General features: G+C 39.8%; 1 protein-coding gene across 3 annotated transcripts; it reads left to right on the top strand.

The window, feature by feature from the left end:
• The first annotated feature begins 400 nt into the window (after positions 1 to 400).
• On the top strand, positions 401 to 23,408 carry elmod2 (ELMO/CED-12 domain containing 2). 3 transcript variants are annotated; one of them, XM_041200227.1, is made up of 9 exons: positions 401 to 487; positions 5,014 to 5,161; positions 6,598 to 6,626; positions 7,667 to 7,764; positions 12,995 to 13,124; positions 13,926 to 14,059; positions 15,672 to 15,740; positions 17,694 to 17,827; positions 21,255 to 23,408. In XM_041200227.1, the coding sequence occupies exons 2-9, from the start codon at positions 5,017 to 5,019 to the stop codon at positions 21,404 to 21,406; spliced, it is 891 nt and encodes a 296-aa protein (XP_041056161.1). In that variant the 5' UTR covers positions 401 to 487; positions 5,014 to 5,016; the 3' UTR covers positions 21,407 to 23,408. The 3 variants fall into 3 exon arrangements, with proteins under 3 accessions (XP_041056161.1, XP_041056154.1, XP_041056167.1); XM_041200220.1 differs by lacking the exon at positions 401 to 487 and adding an exon at positions 1,271 to 1,289; XM_041200233.1 differs by lacking the exon at positions 401 to 487 and adding an exon at positions 4,001 to 4,029.
• The last annotated feature ends 1,328 nt before the right edge of the window (positions 23,409 to 24,736 follow it).

A 24,736-nucleotide genomic window follows, 5' to 3' on the forward strand; every position in this document is an offset into this window, starting at 1 on the left:
CAATCAGAGTGTTCTGACAGAATGGCCAATCAAGGCAACGGAAGGCGAACCAATCAAGGAAGCGAAAAACCGTCCCTTTCGCAACCGCTTGGGGAAAATCAATTTCACGCCCCCCCCCCCCCCCCCCCCCCCCGGGGGCTTTCCTTTTGCCCCGCCCCACCGCGCGCTGTTCCTGCCCCGCACCAGCTCTTACTTCCCCCTCCTGACCCGCCCCCAGCTCTCCACTTGCCCCGCCCCCAGCTCCCCTCTTGCCCCGCCCCCAGCTCTCCTCTTGCCCCGCCCCCGGCGCTCCCCGCCCCGCCCCCGGCGCTCCCCGCCCCGGCTCTCCTCCAGCCCTGCCTCCCTCCTATTGCCCCGCCCCACCTCTCCTCCTGCCCCGCCCCTCCCCCCTCGCGCAGAGGACGTGTGGTGGTGATGCGTTTCCGGTGGCTGTTGGCCTGGTGACAGTGAATCATCACGGCTGAAGTTTGTCTGGAGCGGTCACTCTGTGAGTAAAGAGCCTGCTCTTCGGCAGTAGGGGACTGGAGGCTTTCAGCTTGCTGCTGTCGCCGGTGTGGGGGAGTGGGTCTGACAGAAGGCCACCGGAGTTTATTTAGGAGCCGAGCCGGGGCCGGTCACTTGTTGTTGCCAAATCTGCTAGGTTAATCCCCGCTCTGTTTGCACCATTATGGGACTCTTCCTCAAGATCATTCGGTCTCAGGTCAAATGGCTTCGTCCTTTTCTCGCTGCAGTGGCTGCATGCTGCACAGACGGGATGGAGATGGGGGCTGGGGTGTTTGGCACTGAGTAATCCCAAACCCACTTTGCATCATTTTTTTTTACAAAACCTTTTCCCGCTAAAAGTTTGTTTCTTAATATATGTTTTGACCCTCAGCATATTCCTGAGTTTCGTTCATTAAATCAGATTTTAAAAAGCGAACCTAGTTTTCTTGCTCTGCAGGCTTATGCAACAGAACGATGGTCAGGCAGGTCGAGGAGCTGACTTGACTCCTCAACTTTTATAGTAGTGACTCAGTCGTTCAATAGGCAAACATCTCTCTCGGGTTACAGTATGACTCCAAGGATTATATTGCAGAACTTCAAAGAGTTTACTTTTAAACCGGAGAGATTTAATATGATTTGAATGGTGCAAAGTAAATGGGAACAAAACCGTTCTACTGTTTTGCTGCCATTACAAATGTGTGTGGAGCTGAGTCAGCTGCAGAGGATATGCTGCTACATCATCACATGGTTCTTCAGTGTTGTTACTTTTGCTTCACTCAGCTTTCCCCCTTATGGCGATATGCATTGTAAGTTGATACTGCCTAAAATGGTTAAATAGTAATTCACCAAATGAAGCTATTAATATACGACTGAAGGACCAACACAGCCCCTGCTTGGTGTTTTCACTCCATGTTAATATAGGATGAAAGCTCATATATAAACATCATGGACTGGTTGGCCCTAATGGCCTTTTTAATATTGGAATTTCAGTGTAAATTTATGTAAAAGCTGAGACCTCAGGAATTTTATGCCAATGTGGTGGATTAAAGATTACATACAGGTATCTTTATTGCAATGTTTTATTCGCTGTAATGTTTGTTCCCATTTTGTGGAGGTGCTAACTGAAGACTGAAATAATTTTGGATGAAGAATGTCCTTTGGGCTACTTGATTTCTATCTGGAATGCTCATCCTACTATCTGCCTGTTACAGCATCTAGTGTTTCTTAAATTAGTCAGGTCCTGAGTATTGCTGGAAAAAAAACATTTTTTGTTGAAGTTTTTTGTCTTGCACTCATTAGGACAATTCACAAGAACATACCTGTCAGGGGAAACAATATTTTTATACTGTATGTCATTTGACATTGCTAGCCTATTCGTTAATGTTCCACTTTAGCTGTAGATATTTGCGTTGCAGCACTATATCATGGTGATATAGACCCCCCATCATTGTGTTAATCAGTGTTCATTGAGCTTATGAACTCAGCAACTTGCACAGTTGAATTCAGCTTTAATGACACCACATATGCCCAAATAGATGGCATTGCAATGGGATTCCCTCTAGGCCCGGCTCTTGCAAACATCTTTGTTGGGTTCCATGAGAAACGTGTCTTCAATGGAGTGACACCCAACCTCCTATCCCTCGCATATTTCCAATATGTGGATGATACCTTCACTATTTTTAAATCCTCAGTTGCATGTAACAATCACCTTACATGTCTTAATGGGCTTCATCCTGTGCTCAAATTCACCTTTTAAACGAAGCAGTCAAATGAACTCCCTTTCCTAGTTGAGAAAACTGCTTGGGGTTCTCTACCACAGTCTACCACTAGCCTACCTTCACTGGCTAGTATATGTGTAGGGAACCTTGCAGCTCCATGCATTATAAGATTTACAGTCAGGTCTTCTGACTTCAACGACAGAAGCTGCTTGAGCTTTAATAGCTATCTATAGTGGTCCCACCTGACATGTGTCCAAAACTTGCTGTTCATTAGTTCAAATTGTATATTCCCTTAAGTAACTGCTCTGCCACATCTGAAGGCATTGTTCTGGGTCTATTTTATACTGAGTGTCTGAGGCATTTGTTTTTGAGGTTGAAGAGTCTGCTTATCTAACTTTTCCTGATAGCTTCCTCACAACCTTTTTTTTTCAGCAGCATCTACGTGCTCAGGCAGTTAGAACTGTATGCTATACTTCAGGTGCTTTATCTGAGACAGTTTGCAGATACTGGCTGCTAACTTCTGTCTCACTGTGTCTTCATATGTATTCATGAACAGTGTGTTTTTGCAGGCTTTTTGACTGTGAAAGGCAAAACAGACAAACACAAATGACATCTTATGTGACTGGTGACCATGGTGCAGTTTGCCTCCTCAAGCATTCTGCAGTCTTTGACCCAACTGATAACACCATACTCCTTTGTCTCTTCTCCATTGGCCAGCTGAATGGGACTGCTCTCACTTGGTTATATTCTTACCTATCCAGTTATAGGTCAAGAAACTCCTGCAATGGCTTCTCTTCCTGCAACACCCCCACTGGTTTGTTACCTCTAGGACTCCCCCAGTTAAACATTAGGAAGATCAAAGCTATTGTTTTTGGCCCTCACCAGAAACTCTGGTCCCTAGCTATTGATTGCATCCCTATATATGGCCAAATCTGCATATCTTGGACTTGAGGGGGTGAAGTTGGGAGACCCATACCAAGGGGGGTGACCAGGGTAAGAGAGAGTAAAGGTTTTACTAGGAACAAATGTATTAAGGTGGAGCTGAGTGTGTCATTGAACCGTTCAGTAGTTGCAGGAGTATGGAGCCTGGATAATTTGGAGTTTAAAAGTACAGTTATAGGTGGCTTGAGGGGTGAATGCTTTTCAAAAGCAGATATAAAAAGTGATTGGCAAGGCATTGAGTGATGAGAGATACAAGGAAGTGATCAGAAATGGCCTTTTCTGACAAACATGTACTTTACAGTAGCAATCACAAAAGAATGGTCAGGAGTGAGAATACATTTGGATTTACTTTCTTTTTCACTACCCGAGGCGCAGCGAAGCTAATTTTAGTAATTGGACAAGTTGGAACATAAAACAGCATTACGTGCTGGTTATCAAAAGGATTGTGTGTTAACGAACTTTCTGTATCATCTTTCATCCTTTCTGCTATTACCATCCAAGATTTGAATGACTTCAGTAGTCTTGTGGATGCTTGTTGCCAATAAGGTGGGCTGCTTTAAATTTATGTTTTTTTTTAATATTCGTTCATGGGATGTGGGCTTTGCTGGCTAGGCCAGCATTTATTGCCCATCCCTAATTGTCCTTGAGCTGCTGCCTTGAACTGCTGCAGTCCATGTAGTGTAAGTACACCCACAGTGCTGTTAGGGAGGGAGTTCCAGGGATTTTGACCAGGCAACAGTGAAGGAGTGGCGATGTATTTCCAAGTCAGGATGGTGAGTGGATTGGAGAGGAACTTCCAGGTGGCGGTGTTCCCATCTATCTGCTGCCGTTGTCCTTCTCGATGGTAGCAGTCGTGTGTTTGGAAGATGCTGCCTAAGGAGCCTTGGTGAGTTCCTGCAGTCCATCGTGTAGATGGTACACACTGCTGCCACTGTTCGTTGGTGGCAGAGGGAGTAAATGTTTGTGGATGGGGTGCCAATCAAGTGGGCTGCTTTGTCCTGTATTGTGTCAAGCTTCTTGAGTGTTGTAGGAGCTGCACTCATCCACGAAAGTGAAGAGTAATCCATCACAATCCTGACTTGTGCCTTGCAGATGGTGAATAGGCTTTGGGGAGTCAGGAGGTGAGTTACTTGTCACAGAATTCCTAGCCTCTGACCTGCTCTTGTGGCCACAGTATTTATATGGCTAGCCCAATTCAGTGGTAATTCAGTGGTCAGTGGTAGCCCCCAGGATGTTGATAGTGGGGGATTCAGTGATGGTAATGCCATTGAATGTCAAGGGATGATGGTTAGATTCTCTCTTGTTGGATATGGTTATTGCCTGGCACTTATGTGGCGCAAATGTTACTTGTCACTTCTTAGCCCAAGCCTGGATATTGTCCAGGTCTTGCTACTTTTGGACATGGACTGCCTCAGTCTCTGAGGAGTCGAGAATGGTGCTGAACCTTGTGCAATTGGAAAACGTAAGATAGATCATGTTCAAATTAAGAAAATTCCATTTAGCTGGGTGGTAGTGACTTCCTGGTAATTCTTTGTTTTCATGAAAAAAATTGCAGTAGGGATTATAATTTAGCCAAAAATAAAATGAAATGGAAATTTTAAATGTGAAAAGGATTAGTAATTGGCATTCTAAGTATCATATCTTTTTATACCTGGGATTTGAGTTCATATCCATTCCCACCATTTTTGCTTAGCGATATTGTTTGTGATTAAGATGCTGTAACTGGGAGGCGGTGTTTTGTAATATGCAGAATTGTTTTTCGGATAGGCCTGGATAGTTTTTACATTGAAGGTTCTAAGGCTCAAAGTAGGTTAACCATTCTGCCGTGAATCATATTTAGTGAAATCATCTTTATTTTTTGTCTCACCAGAATATGATTGGTTTAATTTGGCATTACCTGTACAGCTCTCTCCTGAGGTCTTGGATGAAGTGGATTTTAAGAAAGTTTACTGGAAAATGTGAACTACAACGTATTTGTGCCAGTACTGTTCAAGGAGCAGAGCGAACTATGAAAATAGGTGAGCGGTGGGGCAAGCTATTCCTTGTGAATAGGGCAGAAGCATCTACTGATGCACACTTCCCATAGTAATATGGTACCTGTATGTTCCAGGCTCACTATTTGCAACCAGAGACTTGCTAACTGTTGGTACTCCTGTGATTTTTGAGTGACATTTGAAATAGTTAGACCAGTTGTGTATAAGATCAAAATAGATCATTTTCCCTCGTTTTCAGTCTGAGTGGGAGTAGAATTGAGTGTGGCTATCGGTAACAGAAAAACTGTGTTGAATCTGTTTTCAGACATTTTAAATTTACTATGTGAATTGGGTTAAGTCGATGCCAGATGCTACGCATTTATGAAGCAATATTTTGGCTTGAGTTATCGTTGCTAAAGGCTTCATTCTCCAAAGCTGTCATTCCTACAAAGAAGCTGTGTGGATAATTATATGTTATTTACCATCTGCTGTAGCTAGAATACAAAATATTCCATAAAGTCTAACCAATACTTGTTTTGTACACAACTTAACTTTATAGTTTTCTTGACTAAATATATTTAATTTTGAGAAAGAAATAGAAACACACAAAATCTGAGAAGCCGTAGGTCCATTTAGGTTCATGTTGTCCTATATTCAAGTAAAATAATATATTTTTCCAAGATGATTGTTCAATTTTATGTAAACTCTAACTTTGTTCAGTAAGCTATTCTGAAAATTGATAATCCTCTTAAAGTATTGTATCCACAGTGAATCTACTTCCTCTTAATTGATACTGATCCCTTTGCTTTTTTATCTTATGCCCCTACAAATAGACTGATTGATCCACATTCCCAAACCTTATTTATTTGAAAAACTCAACAGACATTTCTCATTCATTTTCTCCTTTATTATGTGCCGAGTTCCAGTTTGTTCTTTAGCTGCCTTCTCATCTTAGTGAACTTTTTCCGTACCTTTTTCAACTGTGGATTCCAGAACTGCACATTATTCATTAGGTCGGGTATGATCATTGCTGTATATAATGAAAAGATTATTTTCACTGATCTTCACTTTATTTTTCATTTTGTGCAACTGAACATCCTTTCAACCACAGCCACATGTTAACTTTAAGCTCACTTAATACTACACCATCTTGTTATTGATAATTGTAGTATTTTATCTGGTGTTAATGCAAGACTGGAGCATAGTTATCCAGATCATTAGCTGATCCCTTTTTAAATAATACATGGGACTATACTTGTAGCTATTAATGCTAAAAGCAAGACCATAAACTTCAAATGAAAAGTATTATACTCTTTTGAAACAATTAGAATTTGCCTCTATAAATTTTGGTATTTGTCTTAATATGCTTCGTTGGCATCACACTTGATTTAAACATATTTCCCAAAAGTGTTTTTTTTAATCTATGAATGATGTCAAAATACTTAAACAAAATACTAAATTTAACATTTTTTTTTAAATAGAATCTTCTTTGGAATCCTCCAGAATTGAAGTAAGTGAGATTTGTTTGTTTGTGTGTCTTTATCTGCTTGATGAAACAGGTCAATGTTGCTCTTAATTACTAAAGGCAGAGCAGACTCAATGGGCCAAATGGCCTACTTCTGCTCCTACATCTTATGGTCTAATGTAGAATTAACATACTTCAAGTAGAACTGGGCCTGGATCATGAGAACATTGATTATAGTTATCTGAACAGTAAGTGGTTTCAGCTCTCCTCTCCCCCTAATCTCTTAGTTTTAATTCAAAAGTTAAACTTTATAAGGTTTTTCTTCACACTGGAATGTGGCAGCTGAAACACTGATGGTAAAATATGATTAGTGTGAAGACTAAATGTGCTTCATTAAAGAAACACACTTAAGTGCTTAACTGGGGGAGACCAATCCACAAGTTACTCAGTAGGCAGAAGGAAGAAAGATAAAACCCAGTGTCAAAGATGAAATAAAGTTCTAAGTAATCTAGTCCACTAAATTACACACAGATGCACTCTGAGCACGGAAATCACAATCATGGCAGTACAGTGTCGTGGAAGGGGTAGGGGAAAAGAGCTTGGGCAGAATCTATATCTCCTGAATATAAGAAAGTTAATGACTTCAATACGTCATGAAGTAGATAACATTTAGGAAAAAATGTTTACTTGGATATGTAATCATAATCCCTTAGTAAAATTTAGCTACCCAGGCACTGAGGCTGGAGCAGTCCTGTCAGTAGGCCAGTGCATTTAATCAAAGTTAGCTTTAAGCAATTCATAAGATGAAGCTGGGAGCTAAATGTTTGAGTAAATTTTCTATTACAGCTTTGCACTTACTGGTACTTTTGCCCTCTGAGGAATGTTTTTCTGCTGGGTTTTACCATTCCCTTTTTTGGGAGGGATAGATAATTGAATAAGAGAGCAGGTACAGTAACATGTTTGGACTGCTCACATTCACACTTTTTTATGTTTTTAATATTTCTTCCCCAAAGACATTCACAATGCTTATTATTCTAACTTTGTGCCGACTAATGTTTGTCTTCATTAATTGTTTCTTGTTTTAGGTTTTAAAGACATCAGTGACTGTCAGTGAAATGAATGTGGCGAGCAGAGTTCATGACATAATGGAGATAAAAAAGGTTTCCATTCAGAAAAATCCAAAGTAAGTTGTGTTGGTATTCTTAAATTAGTTTGAAATCTTGTGCTCAAAATTCATTGACTGCCCATTTAACCTCTTCATCGTCTCCTCACTAAAGGTTGACTAACTTAACACAAAACATGTAGCTCAGCAACAAAGCATATGTTGCATTTACTCCCAAAGCTTTATCGCTCTCCTTTTTCTACCAGTTTCCTACTGCCATTTCTTCTTTTTATAAAAGGAATGGATTCTTTGAGGTACAGACTCATGGACGCTGACCACCCTCTGTATCTTAACAAAGTGGCTGTTCGTTATATGAACCTAGTTGGTGACTACCAGTAGTTCATTTGATCATGGGAGCATTACAGAGCAGCTTGCCTTACATCCTAACACTGCATGTGTCACTGGATAGCAATGAGAAATGTGACCAGTCTTCCCTCTCCACAGAGGCGCCAGAGCCAATTATAGTGCTCCTACCATCACCACAGACCTGAAAAGATGATACTTTAAATTGAAACCTGAATTAGAATGAAGTAAACTTTGACACTCAAATTTTATTATGAAACCCATTATGAAGTAAACCTTATTCTAATGAACCCTGGCATACCTAAGCTAAAAATAACAATGGGCTGAAAATGCTTATAATATGTCTACTTACCTGAGTCATGTTGCTTTCTGAAGAGTTTCACCACCATTTCAGTTTCAGATGTTTTAAAATCAGTGCTTCGCCAGTGTGTCTTCATTTAACTGTGAAGAAAGTTAATGTTAGTGTGGTAACCAGCTACTGTTGCAGCTAATGAGCTCCAATATGTTCAAACACACTTTGAATTCAGACTCTTAATTTTAGACAATATAGATGAACATAATGGAGTGTGGTGGTTCCTGTACTGCCTGGTAACTTTCTTCATTGTCAGCTGGTTAGAGAACAAAGAGCACCAGTTCTTCGGGATCATCTTTGTTTATAGCATTTGACAGGGGGAAAAATGTGGGCAGACATATGGTATCTTGGAATATTCATGAACAATGCTGAGTTGTTGACCTAACTGTAGCTTTTTCAGGAGGTTCAAGGACTTCTCCAGATAGAGATACAATTAGAGGGTGAGTCACTAGGAAATTATAGGCCTATTAGTCTAACATCTGTTGTGGGAAAGTTACTGGAATCTGTAATTCAGGACAGGGTGACCGAGTACTTGGACAAGTATGAACTGATTAAAGAGAGACAACATGGACTTGTAAAGGGAAAGTCATGTCTAACAAACCTAGTTGAATTTTATTTGAGGAGGTAACATTGCAGATTTGAAACATTTATGGGTGTCATTTATGTGGGACTTCCAGAAGCCATTTGAAAAGGTTCCACATCATTGATTGTTAACAAAATTGAGAGTGCATGGAATAGAAGTTAACCTATTGCCATGAGTAGGAAATTACTTATCAAGTGGGAGACTGAGGATAAGGATAATGGGTTTGCACTCAAATTGATGAAATGTTGCTAGTAGTGCCTCCTAGGGATCTGTACTGGGGCTTCAGCTCTTCACTATATTTGTACATGACTTAGAATGAAGAGAGCATAAATATTCAAGTTTGCTGATAGCACTGAGTTAGTGGGCACAGTAAGTAGTGTAGATGGGAGCAGAAAGTTGCAATGGGACATTGATAGATTAAGTAATTCAGAAAAACTGTAGCGATGGAGTTTAATGTAGGGAAATGTGAAGTCATCCAGTTTGGACCTAAGAAATATAGATCAGCCTATTAACTAAATAGCGAGAAGCTAGAAACCGTGGAGGAATAGAGATTTTTAGCTGGTTTGCAGGTCTAAAATATAATTAAAAAGGTGAATACTATGTTGACTTGTATCTTGAGTGGGCTGAAAATAATGGAGTAGAGGTTATGTTACAATTACATATAGCTCTGGTTAGATTCCATCTGTAGCACTGAGTTCAGTTCAGGGCATTACACTTCAAGAATCATATACTGGCCTTGGAGTGCAGATTCATTAGAATTATGACTAGATACTGGGCCCAAGTATGGACACTCACCGCTGACCTTGAAGAAATCCATGCTGAAAGATCTAATGATCTCTGTGGTGAGAACTTTGCCCATCTCAACATGCAATTGATTGTAGTGTTTAATGGGGATTCCCAGAGTCAAGTTGTAGTGATGTCATCAAACTGTCCAAACAGCCAATCAAATTAAAGGATTCTTGCAGACAGCCAACCAGGAAATTAAAAGCACTAAAATCAAATCACACTTTAGAAATTTTACACAAAAAAATTAAGATTGGTGCATATGTATAGTGTGAAGGTAGAAGTTGAAATATGAAAACCCTTAAATTTTCATAATTGCTTAAAATTTAGTTCAAAAATATATGGTGATTAAATGTAATGGAGACTTTTAACAACATTCCACATATTATTCAGGGCCAGATTGGTTGTTCAGCAGTAGTTATTACTCACATCCTAAAGGACACAGCTGCTAGACTGGGCCTTCGGAGGTTGGTTAGGGAGCCAATAAAAGGGAATAACCTACTTGACCCCATCCTCACCAATTTACCTGTTAAAGTTGCATCTGTCCATGACAGTATTGATTGGAGTGACCACAGCACAGTCCTTGTGGAGGCAAAGTCCCATCTTCACATTGAGGATACCCTCCATTTGTGTTGTGTGCCACTACCACCATGTTAAATGGGATAGATTTTGAGCAAATCTAGCAACTCAAAACTGGGAATCCATGAGGTGTTGTGAGCCATCAGCAGCAGAACTGTATGCAACCACAACCTGTAAGCTCATGACCCAGCATAATCCCACTCTGGCATTCCAGCAAGCTGGGGGTTCAACCCTGGTTCAATGAAGAGTGCAGGAGTGCATGCCAGGCGCAGCACCAGGCCTACCTAAAAATGAGGTGTCAACTTGCTGAAGCTACAGCACAGGCCTACTTGCGTGCCAAACAGCGTAAGCAGCATGTAATACACAGAGCTAAGTGATCGTTGAACTAACTGATCAGATCTAAGCTCTGCAGTCCTGCCATATTCAGTGAATGCTGGTGAACAATTAAGCAACTCGCTGAAGGAGGAGGCTCCACAAATATCCCCATCCCCAATGATGAAGGAGCACAGCACATAAGTGCAAAAGAGAAGACTGAAGCATTTGCAACAATCTTAAGCCAGAAGTGTCCAGTGGATGATCCATCGCTGCCTCCTCTGGAGGTTCCCAGATGCCAGTCTTCAGCTAATTCGATTCACTCCATGTGATATCAAGAAACGGCTGAAGGCGCTGGATACTGCAAAGGTTATGGGCCCTGACAACATTCTGGCAATGATACTGAAGACTTGTGTTCCAGAAGTAGCTGTGCTCCAAGTCAAGCTATTCCAATACAGCAACAATTCTGGCATCTACCCAACAATATGGAAAATTGCCCAGGTAAGTCCTGTATATAAAAAGCAGGGCAATTCCAACCAAACCAATTACCAGCCCATCAGCCTACTCTCTATCATCGGCAAAGTGATGGAAGCAGCACTTAGTCAGAAATAACTTGCTCGCTGATGCTCAGTTTGGGTTCAGCCAGGGCCACTCAGCTGTTGACCTCATTACAGTCTTGGTCTAAACATGGGCAAAAGAGCTGAGAGTGACTGTTCTTGACTTCAAGGCAACGTTTGACCGAGTGTGGCATCAAGGAGCCCTACCAAAACTAGAGTCAGTGGGAATTGGGGCAAAACTCTCTGTTGGTTGGAGCAATACCTAACACAATGGGAGATGGCTGTGGATGTTGGAAGTCAATCACTTCAGTCCCAGGACATCACTACAGGAGTTCCTCAGGATATGTCCTAGGCCCAGCCATATTCAGCTGTTTCATCAATGACCTTACCAGCACCATAAGGTCAGAAGTGGTGATGTTCGCTGATGATTGCGTAGTGTTCAGTACCATTTGCAACTCCTCAGATACTGAAGCGTCTGTGCCTAAAGGCAGCAAGATCTGGACAACATTCAGGCTTGGGCTGATAAGTGACAATTTACATTTGCACCACACAAGTGCCAGGCTATGACCATCTCCAGCAAGAGAGAATTTAACCATCTTCCCTTGACATTCAGTTGCATTGCCATCACTGAATCCCCCCACTATCAACATCCTGGGAGTTACCATTGAACAGAAACTCAACTGGACTAGCCGTATAAATACTGTGGCTACAAGATCATGTTAGAGGCTGAGAATTCTGCAGTGAGTGACTCACCACCTGACTCCCCAAAGCATGTCCACCGTTTACATAGCACAAATGAGGAGTGCGATGGGATACTCTCCATTTGCCGGGATGAGTGCAGCTCCAACAACGCTCAAGCTTGACAGCATCCAGGAAAAACAGCCTGCTTGATTTGAACCCCAACCACCACCTTCAACATTCGGTCCCTTCACCACCGATACACAGTGGCAGTAGTGTGTACCATCTACAAGATGCACTGCAGGAATTCACCAAAGCTCCTTTGACAACACCTTCCAAACCCACAAACTCAACCACCTAGAAGGACAAAGGCAGCAGATGCATGGGAGCACCACCACCTGCAATTTCCCCTCCAAACCACACACCATCCTGACTTGGAACTATATCGCTGTTCCTTCACTGTCACCGGGTCAAAACCCTGGAATTCCCTTCCAAATAGCACTGTGGGTGTACATACACCACATGGACAGCAGTGGTTCAAGAAAGCAACTCACCACCACCTTCTCAAGGGCAGTTAGGGATAGGCAATAAATGCTGGCCTAGCCAGTGATGCCCACACCCCGTGAGAATGTATATATATTTTTAAATTACTGTTTAAAAACTCATTGAACAAGGCTTGACTTTTCACGGTACTTCTTAAAAAAAAGTAATGAGAGCAGAAAAAGAGAAATTATTGCCAGATCAATTGATTTCACTGATACCAGTTCTTTTGGTTGGTTTGGGAGGGAGAGAAGTGGGGGGGGCTTTCACTGCTATGGCGGTGCAGTGAATGACAAACCGCAACTTCAGACTTTCCATTGTTAATCTTGTGCTAAATCCTGAAGCCGCAGTCAGGCACAGAAGGATAATAAAAGTGAACATAGACTGTTCACCATCAAAAAGCCTGCAAATTCCAGTCTGCTATAAAAAGATTAATTTATCCGATTTTTGTTTCTCTTTCAATTCCAGTTGTGAAATTACTTGGAGCACAGACGCAAGATCTTATGGAAAATGGCATTTAAAAAAAGGCTGACAATTCCTTTATGGATGTATATTTTTCCTTAGGTTCAAGTCAGATTTACAAGCTTGCTTGCTTCAAATCTCTGGGTTTAAAAAACTCTTTGCCGAAGTAGAAAACCTACGGAAGCAGCCATTTGATTCTTCAAACAAGAAACATGAAGATATGCTAATGAAGGTATGTTTATCGTATTTTTTAGTCCCACATTTACCCTGGCCTGGCAAGACTACAATATTTAGGGATTTCTTTTGAGAAGGTAATGGATAAAATCAATTGCATTGATCTTTTTATAACATCTCTGAGTAACATAACTCCTCTGAATCTGATCACAACTTCAGGATTTAGTGCAAGTGAGGTTAATGCAGAAATCCTGAAGTTGTGGTCTGTCATTGTGAGCTGCTACCTACTTCTCTCCTGTTTTGCTGAAATGAAAGAACCTGCATTTTGCCTGCTGAGGGGGACATTTTATGTGCAAAGGCTATATTGTGCACTGCTCCAAAAATTATTCCACTGGGTGCAAAGTAAAGGATGGAATCATTTCCCATGTTTTTTTGCTGGCAGTGCATTGATATAAAGCACCCATTAGAAACCAGTTTAAGAGAAGCATTCTTCCTTTATTTTGTGAGCATGTTCTTATCAGCGAGTGACTTTTTATCTTTGCAATTTTTTTTCCCCTTGTGAGCATAAAGAATCATCTTGGATGAAAAGTGGTAATTTTATTTAACTGAAGTGTTAAACGTTAATGAGTGTAAACAAAACTTGGTTGTAGCCAGGTGTGATTGAGCAAATAAGTGTCTCTCTGGAACTGTTCTATTGTCAGCCATAAGTAATAAGCCTTGAAACAGAAGCAATTCTTTATGGATCCCTCCATTTTTTCTTCAATAATTAAAATTTGTGCTAAGAATTTTTCCACTTATAGTTTTCTTGTTCAGTGTATTGTCATATTTACTGTTTATTTATTTCTTTTGTGACTTTTAGCTGTGGCGTTTGTTGATGCCTCATGTACACTTGGAGTCAAGAATCACCAAACAATGGGGTGACATTGGGTTTCAAGGTGATGATCCTAAAACTGACTTCAGAGGCATGGGAATGCTGGGGTTACACAATCTAGTGTAAGTTCTTGTATCTTTGTATAGTATATAAGTAACCCCAAATAATTTAAATACTGCAGGCGTTCCTCAAGGTAGTGTCCTAGGCCAAACCATCTTTAGCTGTTTCATCAATGACCTTCCTTCCATCATAAGTTCAGAAGTGGGGATGTTGGCTGATCGCACAATGTTCAGCACCATTCCCGACTCCTCCGATACTGAAGCAGTCCATGTCCAAATGCAGCAAGACCTGTACAATATCCAGGATTGGCCTGACAAGTGGCAAGTAACCTTCATGCCACATAAGTGTCAGAGAATCTAACCATCCAAGGCAAAGCAGAAGACTTGATTCACACCCCATCCACAAACATTCAGTCCCTCCGCACCGATGAACAGTGGCAGCAGTATGTATCATCCACAAGATGCATTGCAGGAACTCACCAAGCCTCCTTAGATAGCACCTTCCAAAGCCATGACCACTACTATCTAGAAGAACAAGGGCAGCAGATACATGGGAACGCCACCACTTGGATGTTCCCCTCCAACCACTTGCCATCTTGACTTGGAAGCATATTGCCATTCCTTCGCTGTCGCTAGGTCAAAATCCTGGAACTTCCTCCTAACAGCACTGTGAGTGTACCTACACCACATGGACAGCAGCAGTTCACGAAGGCAGCTCACCACCGCCTTCTCAAGGACAATTAGGGATGGGCAATAAATGCTGACCTACCCAGTGATGCTTACATCCCATGAATGAAGTTTTTTTTTAAAAAGTAGCCCCTTCCACCTTAACATGCTGATCTGTAATTTATGTTTTAACACCTATTGAAAAAATTGGCCTGCTATGGAGATCTTGGAACCTGGTGAACAGGAAGGCTAATAGTCGTCCGTTTCAACAGTCACCTGATCTGATTATTTTTGTCTAGGATTTTCTTCTGTTTAAAACCCTTAATTTTTCCTTTAATAATTAAACAATCATTATAGCCCTAATGTTAGACTTCTGTACATGACGAGCTGAGTATGGGTGGGGTTAAAATGGGGTCGGGTACAGGCTTTCCCATTGGTGCTGCACTCGCACAAGCTACTATTTTAATCCTGGGGTTTTGGGAGGCATGAGACCACAGACGAGGACCATGTAAAGGTTGAGGCATATGTGTTTCTAAATATCACATTGTGTAAGGCTGGTGCAGTGAATTGATATGTTAATTTAGGGTACACTTATTGATCTCTTAATCAATTATATTTAATGGCGAAAGACTTAATTGGTTGGATTTTCTTTTTGCGTGGACGGGTGCTCCAAGCAAAGCTCCTGCTGAGCTGACAAATGGCAAGGCAAATATTTAATTCAAGAGAAGCAAGGGGTAGCATTCTTATTGTTAGAATTATTTAACTTCCTGTACATCTACAGTGTTATTAAAAAGTCCTGGTACATTGATTGCCTTTGATAAACCTGGGAAAGCAAAGCTTCATCTGATTTGTTCTGCATCAAAAAGGAATTAAAATTGAGTCTTCCTTGTGCTATCTCTTAGGAGATACAAGGTGCTTTGCTTCATAGAAGAAAGAAGAGAAGCTAAACTCAGATTTTGATTGCGAATGACATGTGTAATTTTTAATTTGTTATCGTTAAAATTTTTAGGTTCTTTGGGGATCACTACACAGAAACAGCTCGCCAGGTTCTTTCACATTCAAATCACCCCAAAATAGGGTAAGTGAGTTTTACACCATCTCACTCATTTTACAAGGGAAAGGCTATCAAAAATATGTTGACTCTTTAGTTGGGCATGATAGCATCTTTTAAGACATGTTGAAGGTTTCACTTTCAAAGGAAGTTCAGTCTAAATATTATGTGTTACAGACAGGAGGGGGTTTAATTTAAACAGCCCTGATTTCTCCTCTCTCCACCCATAAATAGAAACGGATTTTAATTTTGAATTCCCCCCTTTTATAGGCAGTGGTGAATTTCCCAACCCCTCAATTTGGTGTGACCTGAGTTTTGTTAATAATCCCATAGCAAACTTGCGATAGGTTAAACTCAAGTAGTTTATCCTCTCACTCAAGACATAGAAGGAGGAGGTAGCCCCTGGTGCATTCACACAATAAAAGAGGAAAAGAGAAAGAAAGTGTTACAAGTTAAAGACCACAGAGCCAAGACTGATTGTTCCATGTGAGTCCAAAGTCCAGAATCAAAATCCAATGGTGTATTCTTTCACAGGGGTTGGCAGGTTGAAGACTGATGCTGGATAATTAACTTTTCCAGTAAAGATGACTTCCATGATGAGATAGGCACATTGAAATGAATTAGTCTTGTAGACACTAGTACATAAGTTCCAGTATAAACAGTGTAGATAGGGCCAGGCATTTAAACCTGAACAAAGCTCTGGTTCTGCTGCTTGCTAGATGGAAGAAGGTAGATTGAGAGGCAGTACAGCAAGACAGGATAACTGGTTTTCCCACTCTCCCCACTTTGGCTTTGACAAAGGATGTACATTTCTTTATCTAGATTCTTGAGGTTGTTAATGTTCAACAATTAATAATTTGAAAGTTGCAGGGTTCTTTGCCCTAGCAGACTGGTCATCTCTGTTGGCCGGGCCTGGCTTAGGAATTGTAGATGGCCTTTGCATCATTCCCTTTGAATTTGATCTCTGCAACCACAGGAGTCATTAACATCTCTTCAGAGATAACGAGGCATCAAAAGCTCTGATATTGTCAAACGTTCCCTTTGTTCGAGGTTACAGGCAGACATAGCTTCAACCTTTTTAGTCTTTGTCCAGTTTTTAAAATTTTAGGAAGTAGCCATATATATTTCATAAAAGTATAGTGAGAGATCTTGGCTCCAAGACAAATCTTAAATGAAAACTAGCAGCATTGTTTTCTTACAAAACTTTAACTAAGCTGAAAGCAAATTTTTTAACAACCTCACTTTTAAAAGTAGGTATGATTTTATGAAGTTCTTTTTAGTAAGTATTTTAAGCGAAATCCAGAATGGACACTATAATTTTAAAGGAAAAGAATGAGACCTTACAATTACAAATTGCTTCTAGTTATTGGATAGTCATCACATTTTGGGTGTGGATCCTTGCCTTAAATTTATCATTCAATTTGGATATTGGGTGTGATTAAGTCACATTCAAGGTGTCAAGCAATAGGCATTTCCATTTATTGTGATTTAACTGTTTTAATTAAATAAACCAAAAAAGCAGAATGATTCAACCGTAAAGAACTTGGGAGAGAAAAATAGATCTTAAATTATTTTATTAACCAGTGTGTGCCAATATGTGGAAACAGAGCCACTCAGGATGAGTGGAAAATTGATATAAAGTCCCCAAAGCAAGGAAACATGTTAGTAAAACTAAGATTAAAAATCTATTTTACAATATAAAATAAAAACAAATTGCTGAAAGTGGTCAGCTGCCCTGGCAGCATCTGTGGAGAGAAAAACAGTTAAGGTCTCAGGCTGATGACCTTTTTATCAGAACATCAAAAATGTCTTAATGGTTAGATTTTGTGCAGAATGTGATTTGTTTTATTGTATATTGCATCTGCAATAAACTGTTTCAAAAATTAAAATTATTTTTAGTTTTATAGTTTTAGAACATAGTCATGATATTTCAATCAGTTTGACAGCTAAAGCTATGTTATGTTGTGTTCCCGATTTCAGATATTCCTATGCTATAGTTGGAATAAATCTCACTGAAATGGCTTACAGTATGATGAAGAGTGGCTTACTAAAGGCTCATTTCTGCAACCTGGTTCCTGGAGTTCCACAGCTGCATCATTTCCATCAGTTTTATTGTAAGTGTTTTAAGATGTTTCTTTCCACAGTTTAATGCTTGCTCCTCAGTAGTGCAGAATATATTGCTTTTGCTGAAAAGTTAATGTGATTATTTTCATAGTTATCAATGTCACATCTCCAGTTTAGTATGAACTGCTTGAAATTAAATTATTCCCAATCTAAGTCAGGCGCATAAAAAGTTAATTTCTAGCAATAGTAACATATCTGACAGTTGTAGCTGTAAAGAACATATCTTGTTATTTCTGTTGGACTGTGGATTAAAATTACAATGGCTGCAGTTTGAAGGGCATGTCTACTGAAACAGTGTGAGGGATATATACAATGTTGCTGTCCTAGAACAGAATGTGCCATGAAAGACAGGATGGTGCCGAGGAGGAGTCTGGTCTACTGGGGAACCGCCTGGCAACAGTGTTTTAATTGGCTCCTGACCAGGTGACCAGGGTTTGTGTGAGAACAGTGCAGCAGAATAACTCCTAGCCTGAAAAGGAAAACAACTTGAAAGCTTTTGCTCCTGTGTGTGTCAGATTCCAGTAATTCTGCAATAATAGCTAGCTGGCTTTTTCTTCTCCTATCTCTCTGAAAACTCCTGTCAAGGAAGTTACTGAGGGTGGAAGTGAAACTCGAAGGTGGAGAGTTAGTAAAGTGACTTGTCTGATAGATACTCCTGAGCGTAGAAAGAAGAAACAGTTATATCACATAAACATGCTGAAGCAATATCATCACAGGGAAGATGATGGGAAAGAGCAAATATGCCAGGTGCTAGGATTAATGGAAGATGATAGAGACAGTAAGAGTAAGGTAGGAGGAGTGTCAAGAGATAAAGGGAAAAATCACTGTTAGAGACATCGAAAGGCAAGTGCTCAACCAGTGAACTAAAGATTGAAAGGGCTGGAAGACCACCACCTCGTGTCATCAACAAAAAGCTGAAAGGAATTTGGAAGACATCGATCAAAATCAACCCATTGAATCCTGTACTCTGGGACTGTGTTATTGAACTGTTCTATCCCACCCTTAAAATCCATGTTTTTGTGTGTCTTCTGTGTCTTGTGTTTGTGTATAGCGATTTAAGAAGGGGTAGAGTTTAGGTTATAGAGTTAGAAATTAGAAGTTCATATTTCTTTCTTTTGCCACGATTTAAAGGCAATTTGTTCAATAAACAGTTATTTACTTAAGTTTACTATTTTATCATTCTGTTAACCTAAATTAAACAATAGGTGAGTTGATGAAGCTCTTTCACATTTGTCGCAGCTCGGGGAGCAGTGGGGCTTGATAATGCAGCGCACTATTCCCAGTGAGTCATGACACAGCATATCCCTATACCCTATAGTAATATATCTGACTGCCTGTTACAGCATATCTTTATTCCTATAGTAATGTATCATGACTGTTGCAACACCTCTCTATCCCTATTGTAAAGCATGTGTCTGCAGTATATTCCTTTCTTGGTGCACTTGGCAAGTGTATTGTGAATCTATGTTTTTGATACCTCACTACGCACCGTAGTGGAAGATGCATAACTGAATATTTTTGTTTCCAAATTCCTTGTAGTTTGCACGTTATACTTTGGTTTTTCTCCATTAGCAGAATAATTGTTAATTCACCCTAACCCTGATCTGAATCATTTTCATGAAATCAAATCACTGAGACTGGTAAATTACTGTATAGGAAATTGCAGACAGAAATCCTAGGAATAGCCTTGAACTCGGCAGGCTTAAATTAACCATCATGCAATTTTGAAAAATTGACTCGCTCTTATTTTGCCAATATTTGGGAAACTGAATAAATTGAAAAAATACTTGCAGATTATGATCTTTTATTTATTTGTGAAATGCAGCACTTTTAAGTGGCTATATTTCCAGATGTGATTGAAGCTACCTTTCTGGTAAAGCATAGGAAATGCATTGTCTCATTCTGAACATGCATTTTAACATCACAGCAACTTCAAGTTAACTAAACTTAGACTGTTTGTACATAAAGATGGATGTTTTCATCATTTTTTGGAGTCTATAATATTGCAATAACATCAAAGGTTGGTAGCTTAGTGGTAATGTTATTGGACTCGTAATCCAGAGGCCCTAATGCTTCAGAAACTTGAGTTCAAACTTCTTCATAGCAGTTGGGGATCTAAATTCAATTAATGAATAAATCTGGAATAAAATGCTAGTCTCATTTAAGAATGATCAAGGAAGTACAAGATTGTCATAAAAGCTCAGCTAATTCATGAAAGACCTTTAGTGGAGGAAATCTCCCGCCCTTACCTGGCCTACATGTGACTCCAGATCCACAGCAACTATCCTCTGAAATAGCATAAGAAGCCACTCAACTGTATCAATCTCCTACAGGGAAAATAGAAGCACCGTGAGTACCTATACCACATGGACTGCAGATGTTCAAGAAGGTTGTCTACCACCACCTTCTCAAGGGCAATAAGGAATGGGCAATAAATACTGGCCCTGCCACTGGCACTCTTCCAAGAACGAATTTTTTTTAAAAAAAAGTCTCAAAGATTCAGAGATTAAAATACATTCTATACTAAAAAACTTGGGTTGGCATATTAATGAAATACTTCCCTTCAGCCCACCTATCATTCTTCAGTCCTTCACTACAGCTGAAGTGAGCGTCTATTAGTAAAAAAATTACAGCAGAAGCAACATTGCAGATTAATCATGAACTTTAGCATTGTCATAAAGGAAAGTTTTTTTTCCCACTTTTATTTAGCTGTCTATGCAGTTTGAGCATTGCTATTAATGTAATGGATTGTGTTCATTATTTATTATGCAATATGTTCAGTATTTGCATAAACATTATTTGGTAGTCATTAGCACATTCCTAACTGAAATTGATGGGCAGTTTTATATCTTTTAAATATGAAAAAAGTAACCTAATTATTTAGGAATATACATTACAATATTATTGCTCCAACTATTTTGGAGATCCTCTTGGATCAGAGATTTTATTTAAACATAGTATGTACAGGTTGATATGTATGCATTCCAAAAATGATACCAACACTGTAGTAGTTTAAAACACTGTTTGCTTATGACACTTTCTAGTATGTAGTGCTTAGGGACATTTTGCATCATAGAGACTATTTAATGCAAGTTGCTGTTGTAATCTGGTGACTGACTCAAAATTACATTCTTCCTCCATTCCCAGTGATGAATCTTGTTTAAAGTTTGAATTCCCTTTAATGCCTGCACAGGGTTTCTTAAACCATTGTTTCACTTAATCTGTCCTCTTGTATTTCAAATGCAGATAACACACTTTAATATAGCAACAGAGATTTGTACAAATTTTTAGGCAGATTACTACAGACGGGTTAGTTAGAACATACAGATTTTTAAGTTGTAGTAAATGTTCAGGTGGAAGAGAAGCGTTATATAATGCAGCCAGACTTCATGAATAATAGTTTCCATCTTGCTTTAGGTTACCTAATGTATGAGTTTGATCAATTCTGGTTCAAGGAGGGACCATCCAGCATCATGGAATTCAACCAGTACAGAGAACAATTTCATGAAAAGATAAAACAGCTATTACAAGATCCCAAAACAGTGCTTGAACTGAACTTCAATAAATAGACAGTAAACTGCATGAAACCTATGATGTCGCACTTGGAATTAATTGGAAGATGTGAGTTTATGCAGTGGATCCATGATTTTCAATTGAGTCTTTACTTGTAAATTGGAACCTATTAATAACATTGTGACTGAAATTCAGGATGGATTCATTTTACAATATAAATATACCATCAAATTGTTTCAGGTTGCCTTGTGTTTGATAGCATAGATATGGATCATTTATTTAGAGTGATATCCACAAAGCAGTAATTGAAATGGTACTTCATTTTGGAGGAACCATTTGAAATGTATATAAATATGATTTGAGAGATATTCAGTTTTCCCTTTGGAGCACAAATGTAACATAACTTGAATTTATTCCTTCAAAAACTTTTTTAGTTTGTCGTTGTTATTGCTGCTGCTAATTTTATGGTTGGCGGATGGGCCCATGGGCTAGGCGGTCATTCCATTTTTGCTCAAACCTTGATCCAGAGCAGGATGAAACTTCCGCGGGGTAATAAAATAAAAAGATATCTGGGGACTGGTTTTTTAATGAGGTATGCTTTCAGGTGCTTGATTGTGCTTCATGGACATATTTTGTGGCATTTTTGTTTTGTTTATTCTGTAGAGATCTGCAGTTCCCTGAGGCAGATGTCTGCTTTCAGGGAGCTAAATGGAAGTGCTCACCAGCACCCGCGGTGAAGTTGGCGCCCGCCTGCACCTGCAGTGCTGAGCCTTTCTCAGCTCATGTTTCATGCTGGCTGACCATTAATTGGCCAGCTAGCGTGAAATCGTGGTCGGGGCCCTGTTTCCTGTCCGCCCCCGGGCTCATCAATCGTTTGCCCGACAAGCGAAAAACTCAGGCCATGCAGTTTCATGAACATTATGAAATTTTAAAGCAGCGTTTGCATTGCATGGTCATTCTGCCTTTTTTAATTTACTGCAGTCAAATAGCAAATTGGGCTACATAGGAGTCATTACCAGACTGTAATGTCACCAGTTGTTAGAGCAAAGTTTCAGTGGCTTAGCTGCATCAGAATGTCATTTGAACTTTGAGATTACTGTTGTGGAGCCTACTTTCATAAGTCTATAATTCATGATGATATACATCATGGTGTTGGAGAGTGACAGGTGGCTCAGCAAATTTCACCAGGACATTCCATGCATTAACATTGTTGAAAAGTTAATGCCTGTGTGTGACGCAAAGCTAAATTTTCCAGCACTGATTTGTTTTAATCTGACTACAGTAAATACCAAAAAGTTCTGAAGTAGCAATTGATGTATTTAATAGTCTGACTTGTTTTCAAAAAAACCCTTGTAGCGTATTATGCAAATATATAATTGATTTTATCACTCTTAATTTTTAGTGATTACATTACAAAACAATCTTCCCACAAAAACAACCATAGTCTATGAATCACTTGGAGCTTATTAGTAAGTTCAAATTGTTGACAATCTTGCTGGTACAATTAAGCTGAGACCCTTTTGAGGTATGCACCCTTAATTTTTGAGTGCTTTTGTTTAAATTGTGTGAAGTGTATATTAACTGGCACATTAACATTTAATGTCTCCCATCATTTTCCACAATGAAAAATTAATTCTACCAAAAAATGAAAAATATTTTTTAAAGAAAGATTATTGAAAAATTCCAAAATTAGTGTTATGGTCAGTGCAGTATTTGAAAAGGTGCAAGGAAAAATGAGCCTCATCTCACTCAGGAAAGCAGAGGAGGTCATGTTTTCCCGTGCATTGTTCCTGCTTTTTACGGAGGATCCCTTATTGTATGATCGGCAGTGGAAAGTTTTATATTTATTGCTGGTGTTTATTTTGGATAAAACATTCATAGCTGAACGTTGATAAGTTTATTGGATGGAATTTTTTCAGAAAAATATGCTATGATATTTGAAGTTTATATAGATTTCTACTGGTTGGCTTTCCATTTAAGAATGGGGGCAAGAGGGGTGGGGGGAGATGATGCTTTATTTTATGAACTTTGCTGAAATAAATAGTATAACTGCAACAACTTAAGTGTATCATATGTATTTTGACTCAGTTGTGTTTTTTTTAAACCATTGTATGTCTGTTGTACACCTAAACAAAGGGTTGTTGCTGCTTTAAAGGCACTAAATACTGTAGGGGGAGACATTGGTTTTGCACTGGTCACTGGCTCAAAGTCTGTCTGGAAAGCTGTCAGCCTGAAGACCCAGGCACCATTTCTATCATTTTTGCCTGATTGCTGTCTACAGCTTACTAATAGTATGGAAATAAGAAGTTTTCAGATTTCTCTATAATGTTGCACCTTTCAGAATCCACCACATCTCCTTTCTAATTACTAGAGTTTGCACCACTTCTGCACTTGAAGGAATTAACAAAGATTGAGTCTATTAGAGGATGACCACTGAGTTGTTGGCTTAATGCAGCTCAGATGGCCAGATCAAGTTGATATTTCTGATGAATTTTCCAGGGGAAACAATACCCATATTAAGTTACTTGACAGATGAGCTGCAACATGTGACTACCACAGGAGCATGGTATCTCATTGCTGCATCACTCATTCATTCTCAAACTAAATCTCAATCAGTATACCACTGCTAAAATAAGGCTTAAATGACAAACAGTGTCTAAATTACTTGATTGCCAAATAATTCCATCTGTATCAAATAGAATTTATAATGGACATTTTATAAATGTTGCATGCAAGTTATTTAAAGTCATTCATGTGATCTCCTCGGATGCAGAGGAGTCATGTAACGAAGTGAAACGTTCTTTAAGATTTTTAATGGTATGGTGTTTTATGTCTGGATACCTTCCTGACCTTTGGTCCGCTCTTGTACTCTCACTGTCATTGAATTTAACAGTTTTTCAATTGTTTAAGGCGATGGGCTGAATTTTCCTGTCCCATTGGAGATGGGCTGGGAGGCAGGAGGGGTGGCATATGGTGGGGGAATGTGTTGGAAGCAGAGTTGATGTCATCCTGCTGCAATGGTGCTGGGAACCTTTGTGACTGGGCAGCTAATTGAACCACTTCTTGATCCAATTTAAGGGCTGCTTTCTGCCGCTTGCTCCCCCCCCCCGGCCACCTCCCCTCCCTGGTTATAATGCCCATATCAGGAGGGTATGTCACCTTGCGGAGAGACTGCTTGGTAAACCCTGGTGGTCTCCCATTGGGTTCCCTGAGAGGGGGCCCTCCTTAATGGGCACTCCATGGTTCACAGATGGGCCCCCTGTGCCGATGGCCACTTCTATGCTAAGGTGCTGCTTGTGCCCCATAGCTGCCCCTCCCATCCCATCCCCCTATGCCTGCCTGGCAATGGTTCAAACATAACCTACTTGCCCTTGAGGGTGTCTCCG

This window comes from Carcharodon carcharias, chromosome 1 (assembly GCF_017639515.1).
Source record: "Carcharodon carcharias isolate sCarCar2 chromosome 1, sCarCar2.pri, whole genome shotgun sequence".
In the NCBI taxonomy this organism is placed as follows: domain Eukaryota; kingdom Metazoa; phylum Chordata; class Chondrichthyes; order Lamniformes; family Lamnidae; genus Carcharodon; species Carcharodon carcharias.

Coding starts and splice junctions, on each gene's coding strand:
- elmod2 (XM_041200220.1), top strand. Junction 14,060..15,671: donor CTGGGGTTACACAATCTAGT/GTAAGTTCTTGT, acceptor TAAAATTTTTAG/GTTCTTTGGGGATCACTACA. Junction 15,741..17,693: donor TCAAATCACCCCAAAATAGG/GTAAGTGAGTTT, acceptor TCCCGATTTCAG/ATATTCCTATGCTATAGTTG.